This window comes from Malurus melanocephalus, unplaced genomic scaffold (genome assembly GCF_030028575.1).
Source record: "Malurus melanocephalus ecotype Western Australia unplaced genomic scaffold, MMel_1.1 scaffold_383, whole genome shotgun sequence".
Lineage (NCBI taxonomy): Eukaryota > Metazoa > Chordata > Aves > Passeriformes > Maluridae > Malurus > Malurus melanocephalus.
Genome location: NW_026623615.1, coordinates 323441 through 349800, shown reverse-complemented (window position 1 = coordinate 349800; position 26360 = coordinate 323441). Strand labels below are relative to the sequence as shown.

Here is a 26360-nt window from a genome sequence, read left to right as displayed (position 1 = left end):
TTTTTAATAAAGAGCAAGCGAGAAATATTAGAAAGATTTTTAAATTTTTTTTTCCAATATTTTTAGGTAAATTCTGTCCCTGTACTCGTGTATCTCTGACAGTGGAATAAAGTTGCCTCATGCTGTTCACAAAGACGTTTGCAATGTGTGCAATACAGTCTCAACATTCCCTTTGCTGTCACTGAAGATGACAGAACTAAAACATGAGATTGATGATAGACACACAAAAGAGAAAAGAATAATCAGTTATTTAGACCATTTTACATTTTCATTGATCTATTTCTACCCTGTGGAAGAACAGAACTAAGATTTCTCTTACCATTGCTTACATTCTTAGTCTGACTTTTTGATACAGCAGTCATTAGAGCAAAAAATAGAGCAAATGTATTTCATTTTCTCAATTGTTTTTAGAAACYCTGGGCTGATTTTACATAACCCCCTGGGAAATTCCCCTCTACTTCAATGGCAGCATCAAAAATATTCCAACTGATGGGAACTCACCTAAAGTTGTTGACATATGGTGCCACCTAGCTAGATGTTACACATCATGTACTACAGATTTAAATGGAGTCCCACAGACACACAGCCCTCTTCCAAATGAACCAAACATGAAGTATCTACCAGAGACACAAGAAAGGAATGGTGTTTATCTCTGATTCAACAAATAATGATATATGTTAAATAAATCCACAGAACTAAACGAAGGTTTTCAAAATCTTAATATTTAAATAGGACTGTAAGATTACAKGCCTTGACTGGTTAGTTCAAAGCTTTCCTTCATATATGAACTTACCCATCTGCAGAGACAAGAGCAAATAAGACATAGCTTAAGGAAATTTTTACCCTTGCTTCCTAAGGCTTTTTTCAGATAAACCAGAATCATTTGGAAAACACAAGAGTGTACCACTGGTACAAGCACAAGCACRTACACCAACAAGGAAGAGGAGCAAAAGATTCTCTCAGCTTGAGAATCACAGCTGCACTGTGACAAAAGTGACTGAAAGAAGTTACTTCAATCACTTTCTTTAAAATTTTAGAGTTTTTTTACCAGAGGTTGCCAACTCAAGATTTCCATTTTTCTATAAAATATAGAAGAATGAAATTTCTCAAACATGAAAGGTTTTCTTGAGGCATTTAATGAGCCCAATCATGTGTATGTACATTAGCAAACAGGGCACAAGTCAATGTCYGCCATTTATGAGAAGGCACCACAGCAAACCACTAGTATTTGCTTCTGGGAAGAAGTTTTGCCCTAAAAGCATTTTTTACCTGGGGAATGCAGGCAGTAGGCCTATTGAAAGGATTGTCCAGCACTCATGGAACCGCARCTGGAGATTGCTGTGCATAACTAACATTGCTCAAGGGCCAGATAGGCTGAATAAACATGCAAACCTTCCTTAGGCACAAAGTGCTCTCTGATACAGTAATGATGCAAACAATATCCATCCTTTYATACAACCAACTCACGGAGCCCATAAAAGCTGATTTACAGAATTTCACAGAATTTGAATGCATTCTGTCTGAAATCCAAGGTGAAGGCATCTAATAAGATWCTGCATGTTATTTCAGTTTTTCAGTAGCAAACATTGAGGTTTAAACAAAAAGCAAAACCAACCAGCACCTTCCTCTAAAGGAGTATTTTAAACATTCTACTGTGGAATTTTATTCAAGCASTAAGGCAGGCAATTTAACATCAAGTGTTTCAATAAAGATTTCCTCACCAATTGCAACTRTAGAGTCCATTACAGGAATCAATTTATATTTTCTGTATGAAAAATCAGACCTACTATAATAGATATTGAAACCACATTAGTTTTAAAGACACTTTTCGATTAAAATTGTTATGGAAGTTGCAGACCGACACAAGGCTGTGTGTCCATGCAAACCCTTTCCAACAGCACTGTCACAGTGCAGCAGATCATCCATGTCACTTCCAAGAACCCACAGTCATGATGAGTCAGAACGCAGCCCAAGCATGTTGCCACACAAATTCCTAACAACTCCCAGAAAAAAAAAAACCCTCGCCCTTGCTTTCTTTAGCACTCCTGCTTGGAACAAAACAATCTTCCTATTAAATCAAGACTTTGCTATCAGTTATCTGACTGACTTGCTTGATGGATCCTAAAAACTGACRGGTTTTTTTGTTTATAGGTAMATGAAATTAATGAAAATGGCATGATGAAATTAATCTTTTGAAGCAGCACATTAATTCAACCCCAAACATTTTCGTATTTCAGACTTAGTAAAGGCAGGAAATCTTCACTTGTCAAGAACAACATATTTGTTATACATCAAAACTGCTTTTCTATTTTTATTAATATTTACAAAATAATGAAGGTTCATAGCATTTGTTTGCTTGCACATAGTCATATACAAAACCCCTCAGTTTCAGCACTGATGTATTACAAAAGTTTAATTTTGAAATTATTGAACAGCATACTTTATCCAGTATTTTTTCCATGAGATATACACATCATATTAAAAAATATGAGTCTTTTCTTTTGTGTTTCAAGATACAAGGGAACACAAAAACATTCATCTTTTTCAAATCCAAGGCAGAAGTCTTGTAAATGAGCATTTTACTGCAGCTACCAAGTACACTTACTCTCAAATTAAGTGCTCTCTACTTAATCTCTATTGTGATCTAAAAAAATATTTCAAAATATGGGGAAATGTTAAGAAACAATTTCTACACATTATTAGCATTAGGAGATAGAAAACATAATAATGATCCCAGTTCATACAGCTCTTTGCTCCTCGTTGGAGACAGCAGGTAAAAACCTGAACAGAACTAGTAGACAATTGTACTGGAAACATTTAATGACTGCTGCCATGATTCTGGGAAAATTATTACTTTTCAGTTTCTATAAAATACAAATTTTTCTAACACATTACTTGCTGTTTTTCATTCAAGATTCACATACCTGGGGATAACAACCTCCCTTAACAAACAAAATGGAAAGAAGTTTTTGGTAAATTGCCAACAACATGATGCAGTAATTGGTTTGGGATTGGGGTTTTTTTAACATTTGCTTGTTTAATCCTGTATACATGATAATATTATACAGTAATCCTCATAGAAAAGAGGATAAAAATGCAGTTTCTGTCATGGACAAAAACTTTATAAAAAATAATACAATTAAAATACAAAATAAATACAGTTCATGTCCGATTAGTTACTTGTAGCATTTGATATTTCTGGAGACTGCAGAAATTCATAGGGATCATGAACCATGTCTTGCTGTTCTCCAACACTCAGATGTGAAGGGCTTCCTGCAGAACATGAGAAAAAAGTCAAAACCTTTAAAAGTACAGAAAAAAAAGGAGTGATATTTATACATATATAAACAGCATGGTTATTTTACATGTTCCTTTTAGACTTTTAAAGCAAGACAAACATTTAAATGATATTTAAACAGAAATCACAAGATTCTTAGGAACTTAGGTAATTTTGGGAAAAGTAGTCATTATGCTATTACTCTGAGTTGAAAAAATTATACAATGTGCAACTGAATATCATCCATCCAATGTATCCTCGCATAAATGGCACCAAATTATTATGCAATATGTCATATGCAGTTGTAGAACCCCACTTGTTACTTGCTGCACACAACTACGCTAAAGTAAAATAAACATTATACAGTCCTCAGTATTACTAAGGACATTAAATGCAAGTGTTTATAGTGATCTGCCAGTGAGTATCAATTTACTTCACAATTAATTAAATCATACCTAATCAAAAAATAGGAAACAACAATTAGTGTCCTTAATTCTGGAGGACAAAACTATGTCTTGTTAGTTTTCTTTGCCACACATACTTGAAAACTAAAACATGATCAGTCAGCACACTGTTTTATCAGAGTAGTTTCCCACTAAGATTTATGTACATCACAATGTAAGTTTAAACCAATTTCAATTAGAGTACAAGTACTGCAGCTTCTGCGACACAGCTAACATTACCAAGGTGATGTTGATCTCTTTCAGAGGTATTGGAGAGGGAACTCAAATTGGATGATGGGCGGGATCCCACTCTGTCAGCCTGAGCTTCATGAAGGTCCTGAAGCAACTTAGTTGTTTCATCCAGATGCAGATGGTTATCATCATGATCAAGCTCCTTCTTCACTTTCCCTAAGAGCCACCAACCAAAACCCATAATTAGCACAGGTACATTGACCCATGAATTACCAAGTCACTATAAAAAAATTCTAAACTTAATTAACAAAAGCACTGTCTATTACACAAATTACCTCAATCTTGCATTTTCCTTCACACTTCTAAAATGCAACAGCTGCACATCCGTGCATTACAGGAAGGTGACAGAAAGTCCMATAGGGAAATGAAACTGAACTGACTGACTCTGAGTATTTAAACAGCTCTAAGAGCTTAATTTATCCTCTTTACATGTTAAACTCCAAAAATGGATAGACTGGGTTCGAAGGGACCTTAAAGGCCATCTTGGAWCCAATTCCTTGCCATGGGCAGGGACACTTTCCACTAGACAGGTTGCTCAAAGCCCCATCCAACCTGGCCTTGAACACATCTAGAGATGGGGAACCCAAAACTTCTCTGTTCCAGTGTCTCACCACCCTTACAGTAAATAACACATTTAGTTTGCGGCTAAAAGAGGGTCAGCAAGATCACTTATATAGTTAACTTAAAATACAGTTAAAATAGAACATGAAATCTATGGAGACAAAGAAAACCCCATCACAGAAGGTTCTTCTCCAGCTACACTGATTTTGTAGTAAGCCAAATAAAATCGTGACATTGGAAAGAACTACAAGTATGTGCCAATATATGCTATTCTTTTACATGAAGACCTAAAAAAATTTCCTTCAACTTTAAACAGGAAGATAAAYTCCTTCCCTTCTCTTTTTTAAATATTAATTTTGCAAGGATTATAATAAGAAGTAATGCTGGAAGCCAACCAACCTAGAAGTATGACTATTTACYGAAAGGTCAAAGAAGAAAATAGCAGCAGCTTTTAGTGATGAATTTTCTATAAAATGGATATTTACTCATTTTTTACTGAACTAAAATAAACCTAAGGGTGTGACAGCACAATCAGATCTTATAATTGCTTTTTAAACTGCACCTAGSTGAGATACATGTAGGCATCTTTTCCCCCTTTAAGTCGTCAATTAGTTTGGCTGTTTTATAACAGGCACTTTGGCATCTTTCACATTCTGAATTAGAAGCATCTTAAAAGAGAAGCAGGTTGTTTACTTGGATGACATTTTTTAAGACATTTGACCAGCTCAGCTGCCTGCAGAAATGGCAACAGTACTTCTTGTGTCATTTGAAGGGTAACTATCACAGGCATGTATTTGAAACAGCATCTAAATTCTTCTACACAACTGAACATAAAGTCTATTCAAYAGAARTGTCTTCTGACTTTTATTCTAGCAWATTCCAAGTGGCAATAWGATCTAGTTTCACATATTTAGCTAATTCCCAAGTTATTTTAAAAGACATCATATGAAACAACATCATTTCTGAGTAAAAGCTTCACACTGATTCTTAAAACTTATGTTACTTAGAACATATAAAATAACAAGCAAAGCTACCAAAATAGTGAAGTACGAATACTTTGGTTTCTTCGGTTACACAGAAAAACTTAGCTTGCATAGCCCACAGATGTCTCAAATGAAAAAAAGAGCAAGGTTTCATTTATCAGCCCTATACTTTAACCTGTGTCAAATGTAGACCTAATACTACTTTTCAAACACTTCCTTTAGTCTTAGCAAATCCAGCTGTCATTTTGTCTAAATGGTACAGCTAAACCATAATTGAYGTCTTGTATATTTAGTTAGTTACCTAATGAACTCAACATAGAAATATCAAGAGATACATCTGAGTACGGCTTCATAGAGAGAAAGTCCAAGTCAGAAGTGTTACTGTCTCCAGCAGATTCTCCAACCTATTAAAATACAAGAAACAGAAAGACTAGCAAGAGTGACAAGCTGTCATAACAACTTTTCAATGTTTAAGGCACAAATCCATTATCTCAGAATTCTCAACATCTGAGACTGGAGCACCTATAACCATCTTGGCTAACCTGAAATTCACAGACAACTCAAAGAGGTTCCTGGACAGACCAGTCACATGAATGGCCAGGGATGTGCACAGCACTCCAAGTCTTTTACTTCATCATCCAGGACTGGTGAAACTCAATTACACACTCAACTCATCCATGTCTCACGGTAGAATCCTGGCAGCTGGAAGTATTACCAGTGTCCTTCTTCTCCATGTGTCAACACTGGATTTAYTGACATTTTTATCGTACCAGCTGGAACTGGCCTGTCTAGTATTTTTTCTATACATTTGGATAATGAAATACAACCTGCACAGCACAATTCCCTTTCTTTCCACACCTATTGTAATAYTGCCAAGGTAATGGCACAAATTAAGAAACCAGAATCAGTAAGTTTCAAAATCAATTCTAAGGGAAATCTCTGAGGATGCAGAGAGAAATTTCAGCTCTTCCAGCAGGAGAAATGAGACACCCAGGCAAACATGCAATCAGGTTTTATCTTTCAGAAATATGAACATGAAATGCAGCACTTTCAAGAAATAACCAGTCACCTTCCAGAGAAATCCACACCTTTCCACAAAATGTAATGAATATTTATAGAACTATATATATTTTTAGTTGCTATAATATGATCCACATAATTTTTCACTTGAATTGTCATGGAATACAATGCATATCTTCTGTTGTAACAAATAATTTGGAAGATAAAACCTGTACCACTTAAAGAAGGATTAAATTAATGCAGCAAAAGCATGAGATATGCATTATCTACCCATACTGTCTATAGACATTTTCAACACATGAGGTAAAAGTGATTAATGGTTTTTTTTTCCAATTTTGCAGCAGGCTGAACCTCAAATATCAGTCAGCAGATCAAATATATTTTTTGGATTCATATGTGATCTTTCTGCCAGTGAGATTTAGTTACTTATGCTGAAATAAACTGGAGGATACAAAACAATAAAGCCACAAACTAAAACAGACTGAATGTCAGAGAATTAATTTTCGGTACTGAAACTTTTTCCAGATACTGAAATTTTAACATGCTACCTCAGACCACACATGTAAACAAAGAAATGTCTCAATACTACTTTTTGTTTGTTTTATGTTTCTTTTTCCTGTTGTTTCCCTTCCCTAACCCCCCAACCATTTTACCATAATCTGTTTGGAAGAATCCAGACAGTTATTACGCAACTTGTGTTCTTCTTTTATAAGAACTGGCAGAACCTAAAGAACAAAGAAATACTTTAGATCTTAGCACTTCATAGCATATATTTACTGAGAATGTTCCCTGAGAATGTTTGTGTAAGTTACTGGTTTTTACCACAACGAGCTCCTGCACAGAAGACTGTCAAATTTTGTGGTGTTTGAGTAGAATCTTCACAAAAAAATAAAGACCAGCTCTTCTCTAGGGCAACCACATATAGCCATACCAACAATTTGTAAATAACCAGGGCAGCCTCTCTAGGAATAACGTAATCCTCTTCTYTGTCACATACTCCACTCATCAATCTTCTCTGTATTACCATACACATTAAATAAAATAAAGAATTTGAGTGTAGGAAGCTCACAGAACATCCCTTTCTCTACTTTAAATACCAAAATACTTTCCAGTTAACAACCCCAAACAAACTGAGTATCAGCATAACTTACTTTAACTTCATCCAGTGGTTTTACTGGGATGTTTCGCCTCTGGAAAGAAAGAATACCAACAATTGTTTATATTCAACATACGAGAAAGAGTTCTTCTTGTACCATTTCAAGTATATTCAAACTTCACACACAAAATGAGGCTAGAGACAGCTTTTCCACATATCTGTAATGCAATGACAATGTAATAGTTGGTTCTTAAATGTTTTAGTATTATGCATTTTAACTAATCTCTGAGTCCCCTTACATTATTTCTTCTGCTCACAAACTTTATATTCAAATGCAGTATCTTAGTCATTACTTCAGTAACTTCTGATCACCAAATCTTTGCATTTCATAGCATATATTTACTGAGAATGTTCCCTGAGAATGTTTGTGTAAGTTATTGGTTTTTACCACAATGAAGTTATCAAGTAACTTCTGATCACTTCTGAAAGTTGTACTTTCAGAGATACTAATTCTTACCCAAATACAGCAGCACAAAATGCCCAAGCATAAAACACCATGGCATGTGATCACTGAAACAGACTTAATTGTGTAAAATCAGTGGGTATCCACATATGTCACAACTTAACAGCATTTTCGAGTGTGAATAGCCATTGACCATTTGAYAGGTCTTCAGAAATTCTCACCTGGAACAATATTCATAAAAAAACATGGCAAAAGGCAAAGGAACATTTTATTTTAAAGCTAAGTTGCATATACACATTTCTATACGTAAAAGAGTATTCAAAATATTGGGTTTTAACTTTCTGAACTAATCCTTTACATTTCTTCCTGCTATATGCACAATCTTTCTCCCATAGGAAAAAAACAGCAAGAAAATTCTAAAGGATTGTCAGTATTTTTCAATTGTCTCCTTTTGTCCAAACACCACCCAAMCCTATTCCACATCTAAGTCTGCAAAGATTTAGCATAACCTCATTTCCACTGTGTCAGAAAGTCTAAGTACCTTCCATTTTCTCAACCTGCCTCCCTTTCTTTATTCTTCAATCTTTCAGAATGCTGGCATTTTAAAGAGCAGACAATTATTTCAAACTAAGAGTGGTTTCAAAGTGAAGATAACATGAAACCAGATTTTGCAATTTCTTGAAGCTTATTTTATCTTGGGAATGCAAACATCCTCACTAGAATCATACATATTTCTGAGAAAACTCTCTTCTCCAATCTTAGTATGAATCTCTTCAGGAAAGTGCTTTTTTAAGTAAGTTAAAGGCTTTTCTTGTAGACAYGCTACATGAAGGTAGAAGTTAGTACTGGGGGCTAACAGACACCTGTACAGTGATAATTAATCTGTTCTTTAATTTTACTTCCACATTCCAAAAAATTAATCCTTCCACAAGAAATATATTTTGCTTTTCAATTAGGAAAAACCCAAAACCTTAGCAAAAGCACTGCAATATMACTCAGAAGTAGGTACGTAAGCCATGACATGGAGCGACAAGGCTGCACCAACACTATCCAGCTGGTTGATCCCTGCTAAGTTGCATCCCCTGCCTGTTCCTTTCTGCAGTCACACAGGGATCCACACTGGAGAACTGATCTTGCTGGAGAAAAGAGCTTTCTCCTCTGTTGATTAATTCAATCTCCAATTTGGTTCATGGTTGCTTGTGCTGCTAAACTTGCACTGCTTAAACTGAGAGTGGAAAACAAAGCATCTCACACAGTATTAAAAAGCCAATAGAATCATTCTTATTCTGACAAATTTGTGACATTTCAATGCACCCAGGACATACCTGCTTTAGCTGATAAATAGTTTTGGAATGGTCACCACTAGTGATCTGGTCCAGAAGATCATCAACTATTTTCTTGCTGTAACTTCCAGCATCCTTCACGAATTCTTGTAAGCTAGCAGAAGTGTAGATAAGCATTACAGAAAATTTTTATTTTCATAAATACTTCAACTTAAAATATGGTTTACCCCAAATAAACTGCATTACACCTATATTTTCCTCATTCTTTAATTTTTTTTTTGCTTCTTCAGAAAAGCAATTAAGGCCTTCAGGACACAAAGTTCCTTCTTTTTTTTAATAGCAGAGTAGAGCTGCACCTTGTTTTTCAGAAGTACCAGCAAATTTTGACTTGAACTATCACTTATGGTGAYTTAGTGGGTCAAAAAACAAAACACAAGAGATAAAAAGCTTGTAATTATTTCCTTCCTTCCAAGACCAACAATTTAATGATAAGCAGTATTTTTCTTTCCAAGTAGTTTTAACTCTTTCAAAACTCCTTGAAACACATATATTTTGAAAGCCACTGAAATATATTACTTGCCTTTTTAACTTATTTAGTGCTGAGTTTAAAGAAAAACACTAAATCTGTAGCAACCTATCACAAACTATGGTTGAAGACCCTAACAACAAGATCCACAAAAACCTTGCAATAAAGTAGGATAGCTTAAACAGACAAATGGAAAAAACACCAAAACATTCCCCACCCCCAAAAACCCAAAAGCAAACAAACAAATAAAAAAGAAAAAAAAATCAAGAAATATTTCAAACTTTATAGTGTTTTATTTTTAAAATAAATTTAAGGAAAAAAGATCAGGATTTGGCAGCTCTTAGYTGACATTTAGTTTAAATTGCTTTGCACAAAATTGCTATGAGAAGTCAGACTTCCTATAAGGAAGCATTTACCTCAAGGCACACTGGATCCCAGTTTCATCACCATATGCTGAGTACAGGAGCTCCATCTCATCTGGTTTCAAATCATGAAATATAGAGTTGTTTTGCAAGGAAGGTGCTGTATTGGCACTTGTAAGAAAGGTTACTACACAGGCAGAAGGAAGACACAACAAATTAGCACAAGTGTAAAAGATCACTTGGGGATGGGGGCGGGGGGAACAGACTGAAACAGATACAGAAGGTGCCATGTATTTTTTTTTTCTCCAACTGAAAGCAAGAGCAGTATCTCAAGGACACTTCCAGACTCTAGAATCAGCCTAACTATTTTAACCATATAAACAAACATACTACTATTTGAAAAATCAAGAACTAAGTTATCCACCCCAGTCCCAGAAGAAGATTTATGGCCACACCCCCTTTAACATTTCTGCATTTTGTGTGCATCTACTTTACTGCTCATTGCCAGTCAGTTTCTGGAGAGCAGATTACAAACTATTAAAAACTGTCAATAATACCAGGAAAAAACACCACAGTCTGCAAAATCCCTGTCACATGATGAAAAAATGCAAATGACTCAAAGGTTTTTTTTCCTTGACTCTTAAGCACAGTTACTCCGGAAAAATGGTTTCTTCCAGGGGAAATGAACTACCATTACTGGAGTGTAGTTATAATATTAAGGTAAAATATTAATCCATAAACTGCTAATTAAGTTCTGTTTAATAAGAAAATTAATTTTATTTAAATAAAAACTGCACTCTTCTGTTAATGGAATTATTACATATTATAAAAATAACCAACTGAATTTACATATTGAGAAAATAACTGAAATTATTTTATATCAAGTAATTGCTCAAACATTTAAGAAACGCAAAGTCAAAACACAGTCTTTGGTATTTACCTTTATTTCTTCGTTCATCCTTGAAGCCCAGTGTAGTGAAGCCAGGTAATAATTTGCTTGACAGTGAACTTAGATCCACTGGGTGAGTTTCTTCCTCTAATAATTTGATTTAAAAGAAGGCTTAGAAAAGCATTTCATATTTACAATTTAWGGTGAATACTTTAATTTTGCTATTTTAGAGTTGTAAGTAACATAAAGATTAATCTATACATTAGGGGCTTTTAATCTATACATTAAGGGCAGGCACTGTAATTCAGGCTCCCCATTTAAATATCAAACACAAGCTAAAATATGCTTCCATGTCTTGTTCACAAGATCTGTGGCTTACTTAAGTTAKTTCACTTCTAAAGTATACAGCAGCATCTGTAATTATTTTAGTAGCTGATTCACAAATTGAGATACAGGTATCAATGAAGTGATAAAAGAAGTTTCTGATGTTGACTAAGTGGTTGTTTGCTAATAGAAATTCATTACCACCACTCTTCAAATTTTCAGCAGCATAACTTTAGAGGTATTAAATCTTTTTTTTTTTTTTTTTTTTTTTTTTTTCTTTTTTTTTGGAACAGTCTGAATTAATTTATCTTTTTAAATTTGTTTTGTTTTTTTTTTTTTTTTTATTTTTTTTAAGAAATATGTAATAGGCATGATAGAAGCCAAAACACTCAATTTCATCCCAGAGAAATTTACAACCAAATGAAAAAGAATTTAGACTATAATAGTTACAGGCTTGTGTCACCCAACATGATAGTCAAAAGCATTCATCGGTGAAACAAAGCAAAGCTGTGAACAAATTCTAATCTCAAAAGGTGCAGAGAACAAAGTGCTAAATCAACAGGATCCAGCACCAAAACACTACAGCATTTAATTTGTTACAAATTTTCAGAACTTCTGTATTCTGGGCTTGAAATTAAAACAAAGAAAAAGCATAAAACAATATAAATATGATGTAACAGTAATAAAACAAAAAAAAAACAAGAGAAAAAAATCAAGAAGCAATTTTAAAACTCATCTATACTACACAGGATGTATATCTACAGTTAAGACTTCAAAATCTGTTAGAACATTCAAGACTAGAAATCTTTGCTTGAAAGAGTATGGCTTTTACCTTCTGCTTCTGGATCAGATGAATTTACTACACTAAATAATAAGGTTCCATCTCCATTTTTTTTCAGATAACCAATCTGTGAATAGAACATAAAGATATAGGAGCAATCATTCAAACAGTTCATAACCAAAGAAGGAGTTTTCCATTTACAGAGAAAACTATAAAAACATTTTTAGCTGTATTGAGATCCGGCACTTTGGTATTCCCTTTTACATACAGAGAATCTTGGGTTACAATTATTTAACACCACTTAGGAAGTGTTTCAGAACAGAAGACTTAGGAGCAGAATTTCATGTATCATATGTACAACACCTTACTCATCTTTCTAAATCAGATCTAAAGTTTTCACCCAAGACAAACCCAATTCCATTATCATTAGCATGGAGCCAGCCTTTCTGACTGCAGTGGGTAGACAATACACATTTGTTTTAGAAGCAGAACTGTAACTCCTATCCACAAACAGAGTCACTTTATTTTCAAATCTAGATTGAACTGCTTGTTTTCATGTCWCACCCACAACTTTCTCTAATTAGAAGTACTTTTATGAACATRCTAGCAAATTCTTCAAGAGGAAGAAGTGCTGTGATTGACCGGTTGAAGCACAGAAGCACAATGCTAAAAAGGCAGAYATGAAAGACAATAGAGCACACCAGGGTCTGGAAAGACAGAGCCAGATCTGATGCAACAAGCAAAGCTGGTATCAGAAACTGACTACACATGAACTGAGAAAAAAAGACTGTAACCTCTCAATATAAAGGGAAAATGAAAATGGTTCTCTCCCTACAAAAGTAGTAGCAAATACTTCTAAGGAAATAAACCATAAATCTACCCTATTTTGTTTTTTATCCCATTCCATCTGAAAAAGTTTAGAACCCTCTCCATACAGGGGGCCAAAGCTRATATTGGCATACAATAAAAATAGAGGTGAGAGATGCTGGAAAGAGAATGAACCAGAACAATACCTTCAAGAAATGGCAAAAGTAAGCACTGGCTGAATTCTAAGAATGTGCCAGTGTTACCCAGATTCAGTAGGACATGCAGTGGGGCTGTCTAACAGCCTAGGCAATTAAAAGCTGCACACTTTGAGAAATTTCCTTGAATACTGCAAAACTCACTGCATCAGCATAAAAGACTGCTACTGCTTTGAAGAGATKTAAAAAACCACTCTCACTTTGGAGATTTCAAATAGCCTTCAGKCCTAGCAAGTCTTCTAATTATCCAAAGAAACAGAAATACACTGAATCTAAGCCTTCACCCTCAATTCTTTGCAGCTTTACTTCTTAATCAAGTTGAGCCTAAGATGACTCCATAATAAGGACYAATAAGCCAATCAGTGCCCAAGAAATAGACTTTTAAGTTTGAAGACAGAACACCACAAATGGTTCAAAGTGAAATTTCTTCTGCAATAGTTTTTAAAATAATAGGCAGCAAATGAAGGATGTGGCAATATCCTGGTTCTTTTCTCGACTGCGGTGGCCACTAGAGTGACAGATGAGAAATGGGAGCAAAGGTGGGAATAAGTCTCRACACAATTCAAGGGAGAATAAATGTATCTCAGCATAGATCTGTAGTGAATGCCTGGAGCATTCACTCCAATCCTAGCGTGAAGAAACAAGAGGAATCCAGCACAGAGCTAAAAAAACCCATTAACAGAGCTTTCAGAGAAAACAGCAACACCAACAGCATCACTGAGCTAGAACTTCTAAAATCCTTCAGGTTTTGTCTTTCTTCCTCTTGGAAGAGCAAAAACCCAAACACATGGAACAATATCTAAACCAACGGAAGACTGTCAAAYCTGCTATCTAAACCTAGTCAATAAAAGATCTTTGTATTTGTACTCATGCTACAGCTGACAGCTACTACTTGCAAGAACAAAACTACAAGAGGTTACAGACTTTTCTCATTAAAAATAGTAATTTAACACTTAAATATTCATTAATTCTTTGGGTGGGGTGGGAGATGGGGAATTCTAATAGCCCTTCAACCTATGCCATAGTTTGCTTTTTCTGAGGTTTCAACAATAAGAAGTGGGATGTTATGATAATCACTTTTAATGCTAGGGGCTGCAATTCAAGACAGAGCAACATTTCATTGTTTCCTGCAAGTGAGCTTCCAAAGATGTTCAACACACAATAGAACTTGAGATCCACTTAGGATCCTCTACAATGGCTTTCAGGGGAACTAACTGATAAACAACAGCCATATTGGTATTCCACACAGAACATACATCCCAGATGTTCCAGTCTCAGAAAGCCTAACAGTAAAGCCTATTTCCTAATGTGAAACAACTCAATAGTCAGGCACAAACTGGAATTGCAAACTGCCACGTGCAGTAGACCTTGCTGTTGGGTAGATATCGATTGATCCTATCCCGAGCTTCATCTGCTGCATGTTCCACTAGTGCCAGGACATGTTCTTCAGCAGTGCTGTCTGTCAGGCTGCACGCATTTCCCTCAGGTTCAAAAATGCAGCTAAAAAAGAGAAGAGGAGGAGGTGTAGAAATTAAAAAAATTAAATTAAAACAAAGGGCTGAAAAAAATTAAAACAAAACAAAGGGCTGAAATCAGGCTTTGCTTAATAGAACAATCGATCCCATTCTTCTCCCAGGGTCAATCTACTTCAGCATTTAAGTGGAATTATAAACATATGAAGTTACACAGCAGAAGCTGCAAACTACTTAACTTCAAAAATTTAATTGCTTCCGTACCTTGACAAAAAATTAAGCATAAAACAAAGATTGGGAGTAAAACTGCATTAATACAGGGTGAATGCTGTATGCATCCTTAGTCTCCCACATGCATGAATATGTTATTTTCAAGAATTCCAATAYGAAGATGCAGAAAAGAAATTACGTGAGGGATAGAAACAGTAGCTAATCAGAGAAAAAAAAAAACAACAGGTTGCATTTATGATGATTATGTCACTTAGCTGCTTGCAGAAGTACAACAAAACCCCCAGTCTAGCATGGAGTCCTTTAATTCCTATGTTTGTTAGTATTGGCAACTAGAATTTCTAATCTGTATCAATCACACCCCTGCTTGTAATTGAAATTACAGAAATTAGCATTTTATCGTTCAGTAGATCCATTTTCATCAAAGCACCAAAACAACAAACTCTTACAAAAAAGCATACCAAAGGATGCAACAGGACATAGCTATTACATAAAATCAGAAAAAAAAGTAGTATTATAAAGAGAAATGTGAAGATATCATAGAATATGGAAGTCTTCATTATATTTCATGTATCMAATAAATGTTGTACAACAAAACATTTCAGGGCATTATACGGACATTAGACACTAGGGCCAAACACCTTAGGTACTGGGTAGAGCATCTCCTCACACCAAATCCATTTCTTTCTCTTGGGTTATCTTCTTCCATTTGCTTAGCTAAGAATTTCTCTCTGTATAGATTCAGATCCAATACACAAGTAAGTTTTGCTAGTAAAGACAATAAAAAGATCACAGGATCATACTATTATGAGACAAATGTGTTATACGATTTTGTTTCATTGAAACTTTAAGAAAGGGTGTACACAGCAGGAAACTCCTCAACAACTGGCACTTTTCTATCACACTCCACAGAATATTTAAAGGACAAGAATTTTGAGAGAATGTTCAAAAAATTGCAACATCCTAAATAAAATTTTCAAAAACTATTTAAACATTAGGATGCTCAAATGATCAAGTCACTTTCTAAACTGAGGTCTAAGCTGCTTTAACACTTTCCGAACACTGACTTCAGCTCCTTCTCTGCTTTTAACCATGAAACATGAAGGCAAAAATATCTGCTATTAGGTCTGATTTTCCCCTTCCAAGGGTCTTACTGTTCATCAAAAATACASTATCAATCCTACAGATGCAAAAATACAAGTGTTTAAAAGTTCAAATTAATTGGAAAAAACCCCAAATTAATGCCAACTACTAAAGTTACATAAACATTGAAAAGAACAGGAAAGTAAATTTATGCCACAACTGATTGCAGAGAAACTGGTACCAGGATAAAACTAAAGGTCATGACTTTTACCTATCTGAACTGTTTGTTTGGGTAGATATTAAGACAGAGCAACAACGTAAGATTTGGCACTGTCAATTTCTCGCTCTGTGACAAAGTACAAAGTTATTCCTGTAGTAGAGTTTATGCAAGAATTAATCCTTGGCACCACACAAACCAAATCATTGTGTCTTCTAAAAAAACATGAACAATCAAAAACCAAAGCACCTCCTCCTCAAGTCTGGTTTACAATAAGGTGCTTTCCATTGATTCCTATACACAATGCATGAAACAAGGGACAAATTACACTTTCTTAATCCCTCATTATTCATTTCTGTATTTATCCTTAGAATGGCTTCCACAAAAGAAAATTACTGTTTAAAATTATTTTTGAAGATACATTTTGCAGTCTTCTATTTCTGAAAAACAACTACATTAGAGAACTACTTYTTCCATCAGATATTAAGGATTATAAAAATGATGAAAGTGTAAAAAATTAAAAAGTGGCTGATGAGAACTCTAAAATTGACTTTGAAAAAAACACAAGACAAGGTATATTTCACTTTTTTTGTTTGAAGGTTTAAAAAGGAATCTGTGGAACATATCTACAGGATCTACATATTGAAGACATGACTAGTGGTGTTCTGTTGCAGTATCTTTTCTATAAAATTCCAGCCGATGTAATGCTCTACAATGTAAATTCAGAATCTATCTTAGGATGTCTATGCAAGAACACTGAACAATGTAAGTTGCTTGTCCACATGGCTTCTGCTAAAAACTCATTAAAAATTGACTAAATTTAGATTTAAAAAAAACTTTACTAAAATAGATTTTAGCTATAAAAATATTAATTTGTGACATGAGGGTGCCTATTAGTTTGAAGATTACTATTTCACTAGCAATGTATTTTACAAAGAAGCTTAGTAAGATTTCATTGGGGAGATGTTATAATTTGCTCCAGAARTAATCTCCTGTACCTTCATAACCTGCCAGATAAGGTTAAAGTTAAATAAAATCATTCACTGATCTGGGGTCACTTTGCCCTCCTGGAAAGAACCAGTTACATTCTGATGTAACTTTTCTGGAAAGACAAAAAAAAGAAAAAATGCAAAAAGTATTTGTGGACATATCCAATATAAAATAACATTTTAAACTACCATGAGCTACCACAAGAAGAAACCACTCATTATTTAATATAGATATTAAAAAAGAATAGAAGTATCTATATAGATATTAAGTGTATAAAGGAATAAGTCATCTTTTGAATAGTTCACTTTAAGTTCGGATTCACTGGGTTATTAACCAAGTTTATAAATAAACAAATAAAATACAATAAAATTTCCCATTTATCCTATGAACCTCAAAGAAAAATGCTGAAAGGAGATTTTTTCCTCAGTTCTTTGCTGCTAATACCACAAAAGCTGCAACAAGCCAGTAAGCATGCCCATTAAAACCTTTACCTAATAACTTCTTTATTTTGCTTTTTGGATTTCTTGGTAGTCTCTGCTTGCACAGGCACAACTTCAGGAACAGGTTCTTCAACTGCTGTGTCTTCATCACCCAAAAGAGCTGCCTGCTGAGAAAAATCCATGTCCTGCATAAACGACATGCTGCGCTTCAAAGCTAACAGCCGTTCCTAGAATCAGAAAGGACAGAGCGGCAGGGACTTAACCTTTCCCTCATAGCCAAGATGCTATGATAATGGGATGGGATGGGAATGGCCATGGCCTTATTTTGTTCTTAATGTCTTGTTTCCAATGGCGATGCAACATGATTTGGTCATGGTAGCATGGCATCAGAATTTCTGCAGCCCAACTATCGAGAGAGAAACAAACAAACAAACAAACAAACAAACTGCATTTGCAAAAACAACTGCCTATTTTACACAAAACTTACCATCACTGTAATGCATGCAGACACACACACAAGCACATGCACACACGCAGCGCAGCTCACAAAAAACCGTTCATTTGACAAGCCAACCACTGCATTTGAGTAAAAAGTACTTGCAACACCTCTGAAAACTCCCTTATACCCAACACCTTGAAAAATTCAGAGTTTTCTTGTTTATACAGAAATAAAACTTAAATGAGATACTTTTTTCAAAGTTTCAGCTAGAATTAAGATTTTATAGTAGTTTGATATATGTGAATCTTAACTGCTTCCATTGAAAGAAGCTCCTACAGACTTCAGTGGTGCAGGTAAGGTTGAGAATTAAGTAAAAAGTATTGATTYATAACAAGAATGCCATCAAGCCATTAAATATAGCAGCACTAACTGGCACTGCTATAATTAATCACACATGGATGAAATAACATTTATCATTGTTACTATGTTCCTTTTAAGTATGATAACATAAGAACTCCCAATGTGTCTGCTTTTTGTTTTTAATAGGTCTCTTACTTTGCTCATCATCTTAAAGCCTGTGTGCAGTATCTTCTTGGCTAGCTTGTAGTAAACAGTATCTGGTCTGTTGTAAGTCATTGCATTATCACACATCAGTTTAAAATCTGCCTGTAAAATACAAAACAAAAGAACTTTAAACATTTCAAGTCCTTTAAATGTCTGGAAGATACCATTCCATCTTGTGTTCTGTGAAGAATAAGCTAATAATCTAGCAGCAGGCTCATGAATGCAAGCCAAAAGCAGAATTGCAAAGGCCTGAGCCTTTTTTACTTCTCCAAAATACTGAGTTTTCTTTGGAACTGGATTTTTGATTATAAAAAACATGCTCTTTCCTGAATGCCAAATGTAACATCTTCTCCTTAACAAAATGGACCAAACAGAAGAAATGGAGAAATCACCAGAAGAACTGAGCCACCAAGGTAATTTTTCACAGAATTTAAGCCCTATGCTTTCAATTAATGAGACCATCACAAAGACAATAATTGAGAGGGTGACATGGAGGAGCAAACTAAAGACCAAGAAGCAGACAAAGAAGTGCGTGTAAGCTACACCTCTAGTGATGGCCTTTCAAGTGCTGCAGAAAAGGCAGTCTTTTGCTTGTCCAACTTTGAAAAAGATCCTTTTTTCTGCAGCAAAATAAGTGAGTTTTCTGAAGCAACTGCCCCTCTTCTAAATGCAGGAAACAGTTCTTGCGGATTCCACTCTTAGATTATTTATTATCTTGTGACTAGTCTCAGCTAGTTATAAGAACTATATCAGAAATGAATGGTAAGCTTTAGAGCAGACCTTGTTTCAGAGGTTAAATACCTASAAACTTCATTTCTATATTAAGCTATTGCCTTTGTAGTTCTGTGTAATTAGGTATCCTCATGTATCTAGAAAGGGAGTCCCACTAATTTTTCACTCTAACATGGGCAGACTTTTAGCAAACTTTTATTACTCCTTAGACCACCAGCAGAAGCTAAGAACTTCAGAAAAAAACCCCAATTTGTCAGTCTAACCAATACTGCAATTTTAATTTTTTTTAGGCTTCTATCCCACCAGTTTCAATACTGCATCACTGTCAGTAACTAAAGTCACAGAGCTCCCACTCAAACTGCCCTTTCAAGTTGAATTAGACAATCCAACAAGGCAGAATTTAGACACCTGAAAGGATTACTGGTGGCAATACTATTATAAATATTTTTTTACTATTTCCTATAAATTTCCATAGCATACCTAACAGAACAGARTAAGTTTTGTCAAAGCATCTGTAAGAAATGCAAACCATTCTTTGCTCACCTTGCTGGACCTTTCAAAAGAAGAGATTAACCCTGAGAAACATGCCAATGCTCTCTGACATCACTCTAAGAAAAAGCAGTTCTGAAGGCASATTATACATCTTCATGAATCATTAAAGGAAAACTCCTCTCCTTCAGGAGCTGGTAATACCATGAAAATATTTCTTACTGTATTGTTGGTAAAACCATGGTGCATCTAATAAATTATTACATCAATAACAATGCATTAAATAACTAAGTTAAGTCACAAATAATCTTGCCAAGTTTTCTGCCAGAAGAACATTTCAAATGAAGTTATATGAAAAACGGGATAATTAAAGATAAAAAAGATGTAKTTGTTACTGACTTTTACACAAGATGCTTCAATATATCCACAGTTTTCTTGCAGACAAGTCAAAACCACATTTTAATCAATCTAACCACGTCTAGATTTAAAAAAGAAAACAGGTGAAAAAAAAAAGAGCTCAGTGGTTTAAGTCTTTGATAGTCTTACTCCTGTTTAAGTTTAGCAGTGTGAATTCCACAGAACTTCAGAACATGTTCTTGGTTTCCACAGTAATTTATAGTAGATTATAGTAGAATGTGACAGAGTATTTATACAGACACTGAATATACAAAAGTGCTCAGTTCTGAAAAAAGAAGAGTATAAGAMAGGCTTCCACAGTTAAAAAGAATATTCAGTTTCTTAGTAGTTGTGGAATATCTAAATCTTTATTAAATTCACCTTAAATTCAGTGACTGATTTGTATTCATTTGCTGCAATTTTTTCCTTCATTGTACCAAAATCCATAGGGTGTTTTATTATCATGGAATATCCTGGAGCAATAGCATCCGTGACAGGAAAAGCAAAAAACCCATGAGGATCTTTCCTAAAAATAAAAACAAACATTTAGATTTATAGCAGCGAAGAAAATGGTCCTTGTTGCTATTAATGACATAATAGTACTACTTAAAATATAAAAAACACTAAAAGCATTCTCGTAAAACAGTTGCAGGCTCCTGACAGAAGACAGCATTTTGATTTCACATTTGTAGACTTCTGGAAAGATATTAAAAATGTCTTTCAATTCAGTATCAATGATCAAATGATCAATTCAAGCTAGTTCTTGTATTTCTTAATTAATTYTCACATGCTCTCTGTATCTCTACACTCCAAATTGGTCTTTTTGCTTCACTGAGTAAACATATCAATTCTTCTCGTTCATAAGGCCTTCTACAAATAAATACAATGTTTAATTCTTTTTTAATTAGTTCCAAATTCAGCTTACTGCTACATAAGAAAAAATAACGTATTTTTTAAACATGATGTGCAGGTTTAAGAAAACAGTAAAAYAAGCCTCTCCAAATTAAGAAGATTATCAAATGACCAGGTCTAAATTTGCCTTGTRTCTGACAGAGGACACTGAATAAAASAAAATTTAATTAACACAGTTCAATTTTTTAAAGTATTATAGAGTCATACCTGGCTTTTAATCCCTAAACTAAGTCATTACTATTGAATAAATTTATAATGGCAATGTATCCTCTACCCAAAACACATCCCTGCCAAATTCTAGAATTGCAAAGTTGATAATTTTCCTCATCTTTAAAAACTATGAGGTCTATAGTGGCAAAGGTTAACAAATATATCAAAGTCAGTCTCTAGGCCCTATTTTCAAATAGAAAACCAGGATAAGAAGCTGTAAAGTAACACATATAAATATGCATTAAACCCTGCCAACACAGCTGAACACAATAAGGTTTACTACCTTTGGAGCTGGCGAAGGAAGTGTTCCAGTAACTGCTGGATCGGTGTACTCTCATTTTCAGCTGCATTTTGAGATGAAACCACAGATAAGTACAATGAAACAGAATACAGGTATACTTGTTTATTTAAAAATACAAGTATCAGAGAGAAAATCTTACAACAAGTACAGCTTGTACTGACCTGAAGCTGAATGTGAAAGGATTTCAAAGCAGAAGCACATCAGGTTTCTAAGCATACAGTACCTACTTCTTCTAAGCTTTTTTTCTGAGCTTTTTTTTTCATTACATTAAAACATAGTACCTATTAAATCAGACGTAGTGCTTAGTCTAGTAGATCTAAGAATATGTATTGATAACAKTAAAATAAGGTATTATATATTTTTGCAGGGAAAGTGAAACTTGGTTGCTCAGATACTGCAGTTGGGAAATCCACATTCTTACAACATGTTAGCCATGCAGTTTTAATGGTTTATTTACCATAAACCCCATGCAATCAGCTTCTCTGAACCTTTAATCATAGAGTGACAAAAAGATGCAGATTTGCTGGCAAAAGAGGTACTGATTACAATTTCACTTCCTGTGCAGATTACACAATAAACACTGCGGGTTAATTACCTATTTCTTCAGAGACACTGGCTTTAGTGAAGTTTGAAACATTAAAGAAGCATCTAGAATTARAACTACCACTCTTTATCATGAAATAGCAGAGACATTTCCTTTCTTACCCAGAYTGGGTCAGGTAATTTGTATGCTTTTCCATACCATTTTACAAGCAGATGAGAAGAGAATAATAAAGGGACCAATTGTTAAGGTTCCTGACTACCCAAAGAGTTAAAACTCTGACCAGAAAATTTCAGTTACCTTGACAGTTGATGGCTACMATTCCTGTGTGCAGTTACAATTTAAAAATTGCTTGGAATTACAGTCAAAGGGCASTATTGTATTTCAAAGACAAGACTCACAGTATTCCTGAAGACACAGTTTTTTGCTACTAGGTTCCATGTCTAGGTTTATGCGTAACTAAGATCATGATGTAATTGAAAATTCTCATCAGTAAAGGTTTCCACTGAGTAATGCTGGATTTTAATAATCAAGCAATGGCTACAGGTAGAAAAAGCATGGCAAAATGTGAAAGGATTAAACATGCAGAAGTTGCCACACACAATTGACAAATATTTCAGYTGGTGATGAGAATTAAAGATCTGTAAATGAAAAACAGGGGTGGCAGGTGATACCTACAGTCTTTAAAAGACACACTATCACAACTTCCTTTTGATGAGAATAGAGATACTAAAACTCCACATAGGTTAGARAACACAAAAGAAAAACATAACAGTACCTAAGAAGTTTCCACTAGAGTTTTTTCCTTTGAACTAAGCAAAACTTGGTTTCAGACATTCTGATCACTGTTGTGTAAATGCTAAAGAGAAGGAATTAGGGCAGCACGATGCACAATAATACTTTTATAATTACGTTTATTCTGCCAAGTAACAGAAGCCAGAAACAGATGTCCTTGGCAACATCAGTCAATAAAACCTGGAAGCACCAAGAGGAATTTTGACTTTTCAGATAGCAGAAAGTTCTGAATGCTGGAAAAAGTAAAGTCCCTAAATTTCAGAAAACCTTTGTGAAAATTCTACATTTTGGTATRTTTGACAAAACTTTTGTTTTGTATGCTTTTAAAAAGAATCAAACTTATTTAATTTTTCACATTGTGCTCACCTGGCTGAGTTCTGCATGCTCTGACAGGACGATCTGGAGGAGGCTCAACCTCCACCTTTTTCCCAGGATCAAAGTCATCAGTTTCTCCTTCAGTGTCACACTGTTCTTTCTCCCTTTTCCTCTTTTTCTCTTCCTAGCATCACAGAGAAAAGACATATTTTCAAGGGATGTACTTGAAATGTGCAATCCCATACACCAAAAGGTAAGAAACAGTGATGTTTTTTTATGAGTCAGAGTATTCAACATCTGAGTCATAATATGGTTTAAACAATACTGCACACATTTTCACTATCACTTTTTCAATTTTTTTCTCCAAYTGAAACTACTGTTCATCTTTTGCTAATTTATACTTGCTATAGTATTGTTCCATCATTCCTGCCCTTTTAAGAAAAGAATGGTGAACTCTGAAGCTATTCATATGTAAAACTGCACAATAATAATCTACACCAGAGAAAAAGAAAGTTAATTTACTCTTCAGTAAAGATCAGTCTGTAGCTCTGCTCTCATCAATACATTTTTGTTGTTTGGCGCATAAAACAGAATTGAGTAAAATATGTGACAATTCAGCCAACAAAATAATCGTAAGAAATGGTGATGGCAATTAATGATCTCTTCCTGAGTTTCAAAGCAAAGGCATGCCTAAATCATTTCAGAAATCCGGCATTCGTTATCCACATTTGTACAGAAAAGCATTTTCACTAATCTTCCTTAGACTACAGTTTGGTTATTTAGCTATCCATCAGCTTATTTTGAACGCAATAATAATGAAGTTCTGGGAAAAAAAATCCAAACAACCCCCACCCCACAACTTAGTAAAGGCAGCTGATACTGCAAAATCTTGTATGAAGGACAGCTAGTTTCGCTACATTTCAAATCCCAGCCTGAAACAATTATACTAAGAAAATTGTGCTATCGTGCTGTATTCAAGAGCTTCTGAACAATCCTACAAGATATATCACTTTCTAGTCATACAAGCCTAACAAAAGAATCAACTGAAAGTGACATATGTTAGTTACAAAAGCACACCAAGAAGCACCGAAACACCTGTCACAGGAGAACAGCAAAACTACATGACAGGAAAGACTTAAAAAAGCAGAAAGGTCAGCGAATCATTATTACATGAAAGAAAATACTATTAAAATTAAATTGTACAAGCAACTGTACTGTCAATGCCTTCTTGCTGATTTTAATCAAACTCCCCAAGGTTCAACACAACTAAGCTGACCACATCCCTTGCTCCCAAMAAAGCCACAAAGCCTAGCACACAGGTTATGCCAAGAGCCAACCAAAATAATGCGTCACAGTACTCAACAGATCAGATGTTTTGAATAAACATATCCATTTCAATATCCAATAATTTGGACAAGAAGAGAAATGCAACCCAGATTTATTTGAAAAGCTGAAAATACCCTCCCTAAAAGGGTAGCAAAACCTGGCTAACATACAAAACATCCAACTGAAAAACAGAAGTATTCATTCAAAGCAAATAAATAACAAAAATAAAAATATATAACAGGAAGCTTWTACTTTGCTCACAGAAAATATCTCCTTTAAATGGCAGAAGTACACCAACTCACGCACAATGGTTTTTCTACGTATGTGATGTGTTTCCTCCAGACAAGTTTATTGCAACAGTGATTTAAACAAAGTTCTGCACCAGRTTTTAGACCTGATAAGCACACATGAAGGCTATTGTGTCTAAATTCTAAAAATCACAGCTTACCTTTCTCTTTCTTCTTTCTTCGTCATCTAGATGCTTTTCTTTTTCCTTCTCTGACTTTTTCTTCTTTTTTTTCTTCTTTTCTTTATGTCGTTCTCGCTCATGATCTGATCTGTCATCATAGTAACTAGAATCATGCCCCGACCCAGAGAGTTCGGTCACTTCACTGCCACCAACTTTAAGAACCAGCTTYAAGGGTTTTTCCAAAGGCTTATCCACATAATCTAAATATTAAAGAAAAAAGTAAAAGGCACAAGGAGACAATAGCACACAGCAGTTACAGAATCAGACTCAATTACTTTGGAAAAGACATCTGAAATTGCAGCCAATCTATGACAAACACCACCATGCCAACTAAACCACGGCACTATGTGCCACATCCAGTCTTTTCCTAAACACCTCCAGGGAGTGTAACTCCACAACCTACCTGGGCAGCCCATTCTAATACATAATCAKCCTTTTTGTATTCTTCCCAATGTCCAACCTGAATTTCCCCTAGTGCAGCTTGAGGCCACGTCGTCTCGTCCTGTCACTGCTGACCCCCACCTGGCTACATCCTTTCAGGYAGTTATAGAGACGGATAAGGAATCCCCTGAGCCTCCTTTTCCCCAGGCTAAACAACCCCACCTCCAAAGCTTCTTCTAGAACTATTGTTTATAAGAATTCGTTGCAAGTCAAAAATATACACAATACATTTTGGGAAGAAAAACAATAGCTAAAGCTAACAAATCCAAGCTAACAAACAGTCGTTCAGCACATCTGACGTGATTTTCCACAAAACTGCAACGCCTTAGAAACCGATTCTTCGCCCTCCCCTAAAAACGGTGCACGACCCTTGTCAGAGCAAGTTGAAATTAAACATCACTTAAGCACCGCAGCGACTGCATCCCCTCAGGATCAGCCGTGGGAAGCACGGAGACGCTCGGGCTCACCCTCCCCCCCGCCGCCAGCAGCTCCGGCACTTGGAGCAGGAACGCCGGAGCCGCCGACAGCTGCGCCGGGAAAGGGGTGGGCGCGTCCCGCCTACAAAGAGCCGCTCCCCGCCCTTACCGCTGTAGCCCGTGGCGGGGGTCGAGTGCCACTCTGCCTTCTCGGCTTTGTGCTTCTTGTGCTTCTTCCCCATGGCGGAGCCCCAGCCGACCCGCCGGAAGCGCCGGGGCTGACAGCCCCTCCCTCCCTCCCG

At 35.4% G+C, this 26360-nt stretch overlaps 1 protein-coding gene across 3 annotated transcripts; it reads right to left on the bottom strand.

Moving 5' to 3' along the window:
• Positions 1–828: 828 nt before the first annotated feature.
• Positions 829–26349, bottom strand: BRD9 (bromodomain containing 9). 3 transcript variants are annotated; one of them, XM_057379053.1, is made up of 17 exons: positions 26228–26349; positions 25181–25401; positions 23458–23590; positions 21738–21798; positions 20714–20858; positions 18707–18817; positions 17764–17876; positions 14650–14782; positions 12312–12387; positions 11207–11302; positions 10321–10453; positions 9421–9532; positions 7688–7726; positions 7190–7261; positions 5818–5920; positions 3961–4128; positions 829–3273 (listed from the first exon to the last, which is right to left on the bottom strand). In XM_057379053.1, exons 1-17 carry the CDS (start codon positions 26298–26300, stop codon positions 3173–3175), a joined length of 1890 nt encoding a protein of 629 aa, XP_057235036.1. In that variant the 5' UTR covers positions 26301–26349; the 3' UTR covers positions 829–3172. The 3 variants fall into 3 exon arrangements, with proteins under 3 accessions (XP_057235036.1, XP_057235034.1, XP_057235035.1); XM_057379051.1 differs by having other exon boundaries at positions 830–3273; positions 17764–17939; XM_057379052.1 differs by having other exon boundaries at positions 830–3273; positions 17764–17879.
• Between the last annotated feature and the right edge of the window lie 11 nt (positions 26350–26360).